This window comes from Pezoporus wallicus, unplaced genomic scaffold, assembly GCF_028554395.1.
Source record: "Pezoporus wallicus isolate ANWC-B61680 ecotype Strahan unplaced genomic scaffold, APGP_CSIRO_Pwel_v1 contig_8806, whole genome shotgun sequence".
In the NCBI taxonomy this organism is placed as follows: Eukaryota; Metazoa; Chordata; class Aves; order Psittaciformes; family Psittacidae; genus Pezoporus; species Pezoporus wallicus.
Window position 1 is genome coordinate 343407 of NW_026641419.1, and position 10677 is coordinate 354083.

The following is a 10677-nucleotide window of genomic DNA, read 5'->3' on the forward strand; positions in this document are numbered from 1 at the left end:
AATAGCTGACAGGTGTATCAGGGAAGGGTCAAAGATTTAAATAAATTGTAGCTGTTTCTTACCTTTTCACTGAGGATGCGGGTGTTTACAGGGAGAATCAGATGTAGCTGATCTGCTGCCATTGGACTTCCATAACTGCAAAAGAAATGGGACAGATATCCATGAGAAGATTTCAGATGAGGCATGGAGACATTTTAGATCAGGGGAGCTACTTAAACTCTTAACGTTTTTAGAGGGTGAAGGGAGAAGAAGGAGAGAGTCACTTTTAGTAATTTATGTGTGTGTTACTACAGTTCCCCCTCCCTCCATTGGTTAAAGGTGCATGCCACAAGAGACTGAAAGTGTTTCCATGATGAAAGGAAAGCTGGTTGGGACACCTTGCCAACCAAATTGTTGACACATTGTTTCCCTCTTACCAATGAAAGACCTTTTTTCTCCATGCCTTCATAATCTAGAGGGGGATCATTTCGATCTTTCTGAAAGCCAACAAATAGCTGAGGTGGCCTCTGGTTTCTAAATTAAACAGCAAGATAAACACTTATAAAATGTATTTCCTTTCTGAGACAAGGTGAGCAGGCAAAGGCTCTAGCTACACCTAGGAGCTTGAGTTAAACTGCAGAGGGTCTGAAGATTATGCTCCCTTGTGTGGGAGCAGCTGGCAAGAGCGGCCAGCTCTTAATGCTCCCTCTTAAAAGTCACAGGGGGCTTGAAGCATAGGCCACCGGTAGTCAGTGCAACATCTCATTCTGGACTCCGTTTTGAGTTGTGTATGCCCCTTTAAGAGAGTCTGGTTTTAAAGCACCTGTAAGTTTGGGAGGTTTGAAGATTCCATTGATCTATGCTGGTGCTGTCTTGCCTCCCAAAGTAGCGCAGAGCAGCCATGAAAACCACAAAGTTTCTTTGCTTCTGTCTGCTTTCTTTTTCTACACTGAACTGATGGAGCTGTGCCTTTTGGGAGATGTAGCACAAAATCTGGCCTATAAAACCTTTCCTGCATGAATCTATTCCTGACGGTGCCACAGACACTTCAGTAGTTCAGGATTTTTCAATCATTCATCCACTGTTGGTTTGCTCTTCTGTAAGTCTGGATTCTGCTAGGTGTGGTTTAACAGTTCTGGTTGGAAGATGGTGCAACTGTCTAATTTTTCCCTAGAATACACAGCTCTCCTCGTTTCTCTCAGCACACTTAATTTTTCTTTCATGTTAAATGACAGCTTACAACAAAAAGTAGAAAAATGCCTGGAAGATGGTATTCGCCTTCCCATGTTGGACACAAAACAGCTTCAGAGTGAGAATGAATGTCTCAAAGAAAAGAATGAGAAAGCCAGTAAGGTTAGTCTGCAAGTAATCCATTGTTGGCATCTTTAACCTTGAGTTCTTTATTTCTTTTTTTTTTTTTACTTTAGAAATAAATTTCTCACTAAAGAATTACACATCTGTTGCTAATTCAGATTTCTTTTCAGTGTCTGTCTGTTTCTGTACACTGCATTTATTTTGCATGAATTTCCTGTTCTGACAGAGTTAAACTCTCCTGTCATTTACATTTTCAAATATTCCATTAAAATCTATGGCTACACACCTGTAAGCTGATTAAACAAACAAACAAAAAAGTATTTAGAGATTCCAGCCTTTTACATTACTCACTTTTATATTCTAGGTCATAGACAATCAACAAAATCAGATAGCTGGACTGATTTTAGACATGCAGGTAAGGAACAGTGTATATTCTGTTGTTTACTTTTGTACATTTTCAGTTTGTAAAGATAACATTACTGAAGTGTGAATTTCACCAAATATCTTCCCAAATAGGAGACAAAGGTAGAAATTCCAAGAACTTAATCTTACGGCCTGTAATTGACGTGTTTTCTTACAGGCTCATAATGTGGTGGGCACTGATGTTTGTATGGTTTAGTACTTCTGGTGCTCCTGATAAAGTGAAAAACTGTTGCTATGTAGTATCCTTATTCTGCTGGTCTAGTGGATATCGTATCAGAACTGCCTGTTTCAAATGTGAGGACTGTTTCTGTAAGTAACAGTAAAGCCTCTTATCCAGCTTTGGGGTTCAGATGATATCCAAAGTACAAAAGGTGATATTGATTAGGAGCTTCACTGTTGAGCCCGTGGTAGAGACAGGTACCTTTCTAAACTGTACCACTTTGCATTACACATCATTTAAGAAAGTCCCTGTTCAACTGGTTTCTGACACATCACTCACTCAGATATCTTAACTCTCTTGGCAGATCTTGGGCACCTAGCTTGGAGCCAAGGATTTTTCAAAACAGCAGAGGTTGTCAGCTAGGAGTCAGTTGCAGCTCTGTGGATCAGATTAACACCTTGGGCTCCTGAGACTTCAGAGTTACTTAGTGACCAGTGTTTGTTGTGGAGAAAAGGAAACATTATGCAGGTTATAGCTAAGAAGGTATGACTTGCTTTTGAAAAAGCTGAGCATTTAAAACACCAAGCATCTGTTTTCAGCCAATACTGAAGCCAAATTCAGTAAACTCTAGTTTCTGCATACTTCTAGATTGGCATTTGTCTCCACACTTTTTGCTTCCTTGCCCTCCAAAGGGACTGAAGTTACAGGGTTGTCCCTTGAGAATGAAGAAGGTGCTTCTGCTTTGGCTGAGTAGGTTAGCGTTGGAAGAACAGCAAAATGGTAGTAACCACCCAGCCGAATGCCTGCTCCTTCCAAAGTGGAAAGGAGCATTCTGTGGAGCTAGTATCCAGATAATCAAGATACCCAAAACAGCTTGCATAACACTCACTAAATGAATGTGCTTTCTTGTTTGCACACTAGCGCCAAGTTTGCTTATTTGTAGCTGTTGAAAGTAAGTTGCCTTCTACAATTAAATTGCTTCCATTCTCTACCATGCAGGTAAATAGCAGGCCTGATTCCTTCAACAATCATATTTTTGTTTGATGAAATTAATGTATTAAATACATTTTTAGAGAAGTAGTAGGGGAATTTAAGTTGTAGCATAGCATACACCAGTTAACTGAAAAGCAAAATCGATCATTTAAGCTTCTTTAGGTTTGAAGAATACAATTTATCAAACTGATGTTTTCATGGAGAAGCCTGTTACATGCAAAAATAAAGATTATTGACATATATACTGTGTGTATATGTTTATTAGAAATATGCTTTTAAGAAATATGCACAACTTGCCTAAATGTATTATCACGAATCTAAATTTTTTCCTAACCTTTCTGATCTTTTTCTAACCATCACCTTCATCTTGAAACTAGTGATCTTTGTGCACATTTATACAGTTAGCTGTTTTGTGTGCTTAGTCTGAAGTGACTTTGGGGAGCTGAGAGTAGGAAATGCTGAATAGTTGTGACAGTCTGTGAATAGTGTTCTGTTCCCCAGAACTTTCTTTTATTTTTTTTCTTCTGAGGTATTTTGTATAAGGACAGAAAATAAGATTTGAAAATGATGTTAGCCCTCAAATTACTTGTAGACTACAGCAGCTTCTTTGAATCCTTGACCTCCCTGGCCTTCCATGTTTATTCCTTGGGAAGCATTGAAAATTAAGTCATTAGAAACTGAAATCCTGTATCAGCAGAGAAGTACAATTTATCTTCAGCTCAGATCTCATTTTATTCCCTGTCGTCTTCTGCCACATTATAAACTTATGCTTGAGAATGTTAGTTCACTGTTTTTAACTTGCAGGCTGGAAACAAGTTCTGTTTCAGACAGCAGCGTATGAAGCAATGCTAGTTTCTATTTGCTCGTAATTGTGGTTGCATATATAGGGCATCTTCAGAAAAAGAAAAACTATAGATTGCAGTGGTGTTCAAAAAAAACCTGTATTTACACCATTAATTTCAATATCACAAAATAAACATTTTTTTGGTACAAAATAAAAGACAGTGGAAATAAATCAGATTAAACGATGTCTGTGTTACCCAAAGTACATCTGTCAATCCTTCAGCCACAATAAACCCAAACTGTGTCAGGCTGGGGGTAATGCCACCAAACTGTAACTTTGGAAAGCATATGGAAAAATTAAGGGTGAAGTACAAAGGACTTGTAATACTATGAGCAACTGGGAGGTCATAGCACTGTGGGCTCAGCCAGGCTGGTAAGCACATGCGCTTAAAATTAGGGTAGCAGAGAATGATAGATGCTAGGTTATCTTTTAGAAATAAACAGTGATTTCCACATCTAATAGTTCCTGTTAAAAAGTGCAACTCATGAGCTGAACATGTGCACATAATTAGGAATGCTCTGCTTGGTTTTGGAGTAGTTTGCAAGTGATGTAAATTTAATGACAGGTGTAGTTCTGAAAATACACTAGAGGAGGTAATATTTCTGAGCCTGTCTTCCCAACCTGAGCCCATCCTCAGGAAGGCTGCACAGTCAAACCTATAATGTCTGGTGTTGACATGAACATTAGATGTGTAAGTGCTAGTACTAAGGCATGGATTGTAACTGGGGCTCTGGGTGTCCCTGAATGTGCTGTTCATCAAAGACTTAAAATTTTGAGGATACTTGTAAGCTGGGAGGGTGTTTTGGGCACTTGTGTTGCCCTGTTTTCCTTCCTAATCATTCAGTGCCACAGACAGAACTAGAGGGACCTTCAGTCTGAACTAGTGTGGCCATTTTTGTTAGTAGATAATTTTAAAAAACTAAAGACTGTTCAACACCACTTACAGGTTCTGCTCATCTGCAAGGACAACAAAGGAAATGCCTGAAGTAGAGCTACTTCCTGCCCTCTCCCTGCCCAGGGTGTTTCCTTTGACGTAGTTCTGGGCCTTCTTTCTTCCTCCCCGTCCTCCAGTTGGAGTGTGAACCTGTGCTTTCTCACACCGCTTATCTTTAGGATGCACATTACTTCAGCTCTTCCTTTTGAGGGGTGCGGTGTGGATGAACTGAGAAGCAGGTCATATGTTTCTTTAAAACAAGTAGTTGTTTCTGGCTTCTGCCTGCTGATTCTTATTATTTATATGAAAAGAGGGGGGGGTACTGTGTATTAAGTGAGTATATTTTAGCACCATTGTCGTACTCGTTGCAGAACTGGAAAAGAAAGTACTTTTTTTTTCTCACTGTTTGTGCAGTGCAGCATTGAATGTGCAGTAGTGAATGCATTGGGAAATTCTGTCAAGGCTGCACACCTCCCGTGAGTGGGAAGGCCATGAAAAACTCTGCTCTGAATTAGTCCTGCCTTGCCTCTTGACAGTTCTAATTCTTCCAGCTGGCAAATCAATTACATAGCTTCTCATCCACCCTCTAGGCCACAAACATGGTAAAGGGCAGGCCTGTACATAGACAATACAGTCCTCAGTACTGGTACCTGAAAGTTCTATTCTTTATAAATCTTAGGAACAACTCCCGCAAGAATAAATTCCACATATTTTCCAAAGCTAAATAGTTTTCCTAAGACCCCCAAACCAGCATTGATCGACAAAGTTTGTTGTAGTTCTGTCAAGAGGGGAGCTTGGTTTTTTTTTTCTGTCTCTGATTAAAGTTACAGAGTCATGGTGCAGTAATTTAAACATACTTTTTACTAAAGAGTTACTTTGATCTTTCTATAGCATTTTATTTAAGCTACCATCTAGAATTCCCCATGGGAGAGCTGTCTGCTTTGGAAGAACTTTTAGGATTGTTCCTACAAATATTCAAGGGAAAAAACAAAAAAACAGAAAACATTCTTCTGGGACAGTGTCATTCCATAAATTGGTTTATGAAATGCTTCTTTTCCTCCCCTCATTATGGTCTATGGTTTCACTCTTTGGAGGGTTACAATCAAAACTGTGCCAGGGTGTACACTGTTGTTACCAGTGCTTCAGCTGTATTTTGAGTGTGATGGGATCGGATTTGTATCTTATAATTGAGATTGGGCAACAGGTTTTACATATCAATGTGCTGAGTTAGAGACGGAGAGGACACTTTGTATGCACTGTGCTAGCACAACGTTGGATTTGTGAGCAATAACATTAACAACAAAAGAGGGTTTTTTTCTTCATGAAATCTGAAAAGATACCTCTGTTTTAAAGCCTCAGGAGTTTATATAATCACTATTCATTGTTATTAATATTCAGATAAGATGGTTTGACTATTCCTCTTTCTACATTTTGCCAGATGACCTTGAAAGACATATATATTGATCTAAAAGCCACTAGAGAAATAAATGCGAGTGCTTTTAACAGCAGACACCTGTGGCCATGCTGAATTCACCCCAAAAGAAAATCTACTTTGGAAATATCTCATGATTTCTTGGTTTCAGCTCTCTAGGCGAAAACTGTGGAATTGACAGCAGTTGATGCCATGCTGCAGTGCTTGTTCATTTGTTGCTGCTTGTGACTGGTCTGGAAGTCAGTCATGGAAAGCTCCAATACTTAAGTACAACAGCATCCTAGAAATTTGCTGTTTACATTACTTAAATAGTAATTATTGTATCTGTTAAAAATGACACTGTAAACTACAAATAAGTTACTTTTTTGTCTGCAGTTGTTTTTTCAACAGAGTTGTGTAGACTCTTTTATCTTGTATGTGAATGTTTTTAAAGATGCTGCTGCTGTGTATCAACTGTCAAAGGCTTTCTTCTCAGCTGTTTAGAAGGTGAATTCTGTATTACAAAAGGTTGAAGGAAGTCCTGCCATAGTCTGTGTTGAAATGAGAGGCAAAATAAAATCTCCAGTTCCAAAGCTGGAATTGCACAGTGAAGTTTAGCTGTCATCAATCTGCTGTTTATTTCAAAGGAAATTTTTTTGTTAAACAATATTGCATGGTTATTTTAGACTTCATGCATTCCATATTAGAGTAAGATTTTGCACACATACAGTTGTCTTGTTTCTAAACAGATGTTACTTATTTAAAGGGTTTTGCTGACACTTGGAATAGCTGTGTTAGTCTGCAGAGAGATGGCAGGGTCCATCTGACTATTACTAGGTGCAACATGATAGAAAATAAAAAAATAAGAATTAATACAAAACAATAAATACATGAAGCATACAAATTTACTATGGATGCTTTTTTGTCAGTGCTTGATATAAAGTACAAAAATTTAAAATCATTACCTGTGTTTTGATTCATTTTAGTCTATGCAAGAGAAGCTTCTGCAAGAAAAGCTGATTGTTCAGAAGATGACAAATGAGCTTGAAGAAAAAGAAAGGAATATAGAGCAGTTAAATAAAGCTCTCTCTGAAGTAAGTAAAAACTCCAGTAACCCAACCCCTCACCACAGCAGCTGGGAAGTGCCTTGTAGAATGGTTATAAAATCCCATGGTAGGGCTTTATGAGCTTAATTACATACTTAACTGTGCTGCAGTGTCTACCATGCAGATGTAACCTTAAGAAGTGAGAATTTCAAGCAATGGTAACATGAAATAGCCATGTAAAAGCTGTCTATCTGCCATTCTTTGAAGGGGTACAGAAATATGGATTACATGCATAGAAATTAAATATTTATTTTTTGTGTGGTTTGGAACAGAAAACTTATGGTGCAGACTAACTTTCCCCTTTTTCCCATTTACTTTTCTTGAAGAACCAAAGACTGATGGAAGAAAACGCCTGCCTGAAGGAGCAGGTGCGGCAGATAGAGCAGTCCAGGCAACCAGTATCTGAGAAGATGCCTATCGCAGACCAGTTGTTCAAGGAAATGTCCAATTGTTTATTTGACTTGAAAGCACTGTGCAGTATTCTTACCCAGAGAGCTCAGGGCAAGGAGCCTAACCTTTCCTTACTGCTGGGAATCAGATGTAAGTGATGTTGGCATTCCAGTGCTTAATAGTGTTTTGACACAAAGGAATAACAGTTTAGCTGAGTAGTGCTTGAACTTGCCAGCTGGACAGGCCAGTGTCCCCCTTTAATGCAACTGGAGCAGCTGGGTGTGAACTGTATGCCTGGAGCACTCTAGAAAAGCTGGGCTTACAGGGCACCTGGGCCATTAAATGCATATAACTACAGAGGTCCTTGCCAAGTCAGGAGAGCTGGTAGCTGGCTCTTCATATGGCCCAGTCATGGATATGTTCACCCATTAGAAAAGAATGGCATGTAGCCAGGTGTCCATCCCTCCCTCCTGAGACACACTGCAGTCACCTGAGGGCTAATGGATGCTTTTTTGTCAAATGCGTTCTGCTCTATCAACTCATTATGCTTGAGGTGAAGCATGTTGTGGCTATATCATGTGGGTTTGTTTTTTTTCAAAGCCTTTGGGGTCAAGTGATAGGAATATACATCCACTGTTGGAACATGTTCATGTCTAGTTTGGGGTAGGGGTGTCTATGTGTGTTAGATAAGTTTAGTGCCAGGCAACTCCATCTCCAGTACTATTAATGGCACATCTTGTATTCAGCACTTACTAAGCTGTTAAACTTAACCAAGGAAATGAGAAGCATACCAGTCAGACAAAGCTTCAGCATAGTGACTTTGTTGGGTCTTTTCTTTTAAGAAGCTTAATAGACAATTACATGGTGTTAACCTGAACGTATCATATTCTGTTGTTTCTGAATGTTAATTAGAATTAACCAGATGGTCCAGTTCAGCAGTGAATCTATCAGCAAGGTAGAAATGTAAAAGTACAGTGTCCTCTGCCACAAGAGCTACTACATACCACATAGACTTACTCATCTGCACTGTAGCCCCCTAAAGTACTGAGGAGTACAGCATATGCCCATCTCAAAGTCCCTGAAGCCATTGTCAGCCAGCAGGAAGAATAGTTTGCAACATGTCTGTAGTGCTGTCATCATCTTACATGGCCTCATTTCCAAAGCCCTCCTATCCCTCTTTTCTAACCGGCGTTAGTAACCTCCAAGATTTCTATGAAATCACAGTATCACAGTATGTTAGAGATTGGAAGGGACCTCGAAAGATCATCTAGTCCAATCCCCCTGCCGGAGCAGGAACACCTAGATAATGTTACACAGGAAATGGCAGTTCTACCCATTTTTTTCACTGCTGTTGAGATCCATCAGACTTCAGAAAAGTGTCTTTCAGAGGAGCACTGATGGGCTCTGAATTGACTTACAAGTTCACATGGTACCATGTTTTATTGGCTTTTTCATCATACTAAAGCCCGGTTTGTCTTGATGTAATTAAAGTGGCCTACCCCTTATGTCAAAGGGGACTGACTAGTTGAAGCATTCACCGAGTACAGTTACTACAGCTTTAACCTTGGGTGTTGTTTCTCGTAGCACTGAGCTGTTCAGCTGAAGAGAATGAAAATTACCACAGCACAGAAACTCTTTCAAAGAAGCTCTTGGATGTTTGTCAATTACGAAAAGATATTGATGAATTAAGGACTATAATGTCGGACCGTTATGCTCAGGATATGGGGGACAATTGCATCACTCAATGACAACATTTCATCTAGTAGTAAATGACTTATTAAATGCTGCTGTGTGACAGGTCTTTGCATTTCTATTAAGGAGCCATATTGGAAGACTGCAAATAACGCCTCATGTGCATCTGTCTGAGGACTGTGCGTATTTAATCTCCAGAATCTGCTGGGGAGGGGAGAGTCATTGTTTGAACAGAGTGGTACAAACTACAAGAAACCTTTTCTCCAAACTACTGAATGTAGGAACAAGCTGTGAAGAATGATTCAGTTGGACACTGTTTCCTTCATTAGGGTTCATTTTATTAATTTACCTTATTTCTGGAATCGGAGCATCAAAACAGCCCTGCTGCTGCTACTCTCAGTCCTTTCCTTCATCAAAGGTTTGTATGGGATTATCTGTGTTCTGAGAGGAGAGTATCAAAGGACCTGTAGCTGTGTGTGGGGAAGCCAGAGTCTTCTGCAGCTGCACTTCACTCTAGGAACTGCAGTTGGAACAATCTTGGAGCACTACAAAATGTAGTTGCTCTTCAAGTTGCATAAAAAATTTGATACAGGGAAGATGTTGGTTTTAGGAATGGATGTCTAGCTTGTTTGTCCAAAAGCAGAAGACCCAAGTTTTAATTCCTTTATGCAAATGAAGTCCATAAGATATAGTGCTTTCAAATTGTTTTAAGCACTTTCACATTGCTGTAAGAAGTTTTGATAATGTGAAGTCTGTGACAAACCCAGAGAAGTTGGAAGGCATGAAAATTCAGCATAGTATGTGGCTGTTGGGGAAAACACCCACTGTACTTTTTGGTGTTTGTACCATACTTACTTTTCCCTTAGGTCATCTCACTTTTAAAATATGGGTGGTCTGTGTTCCATCCCTGAAGGCCTCTCAGGTGGTTGTGAACCACCTCAAACCTTTTTTTTTACCACAGCTACAAAACGAATGTTTGGCACTTGGCAAAATTAGGGCTCAAGACAGAATGTTCCCACTTAGCAGTATTAAGTATTCGGTTATCTGAGGACTGCAAAATTTCCCACATTGTCTGGGAATTCTTTATTTCTCCATTTATGTAGGAAGCAATTATATTTAAACAATTAAGATCATATTCCATAGTTTATTCAGTGAGTGTCACTTGGCAGTGCTGTTTCACTCCTCTGCGACAGATGACATTAAGGCTTCTGATTTCCTGAAACGTTGCTGCAAGTTATGCATGGTGTAAAATAGTATTTAACTGAAGGAAACAAATACCTGCAAAGAGCAAAACCACTCTCAGATCACACTGTGTATGAGCATCAGCTACATAATGTGGTATTAAAAGAAAGTTTCAAATGACTAAGTTTCAAGTCAGTCAACTGACCCATAGTGTGGATAATGGCAGAAATCTCTTAGAATGTTTAGCAA

General features: G+C 39.3%; 1 protein-coding gene across 6 annotated transcripts in view; it reads left to right on the plus strand.

The window, feature by feature from the left end:
- The window catches only part of CEP85L (centrosomal protein 85 like), a 139329-nt gene extending 128852 nt beyond the window's left edge, over positions 1 to 10477 (plus strand). For all 6 annotated transcript variants that reach the window (XM_057423605.1, XM_057423606.1, XM_057423604.1 and 3 more), the window contains 5 exons: positions 1215 to 1332; positions 1658 to 1708; positions 7045 to 7152; positions 7491 to 7704; positions 9139 to 10477. In XM_057423605.1, coding sequence (XP_057279588.1) covers positions 1215 to 1332; positions 1658 to 1708; positions 7045 to 7152; positions 7491 to 7704; positions 9139 to 9302 — 655 coding nt within the window. In that variant the 3' untranslated portion in view covers positions 9303 to 10477. The remainder of the gene's footprint in view (positions 1 to 1214; positions 1333 to 1657; positions 1709 to 7044; positions 7153 to 7490; positions 7705 to 9138) is intronic.
- Positions 10478 to 10677: the final 200 nt, after the last annotated feature.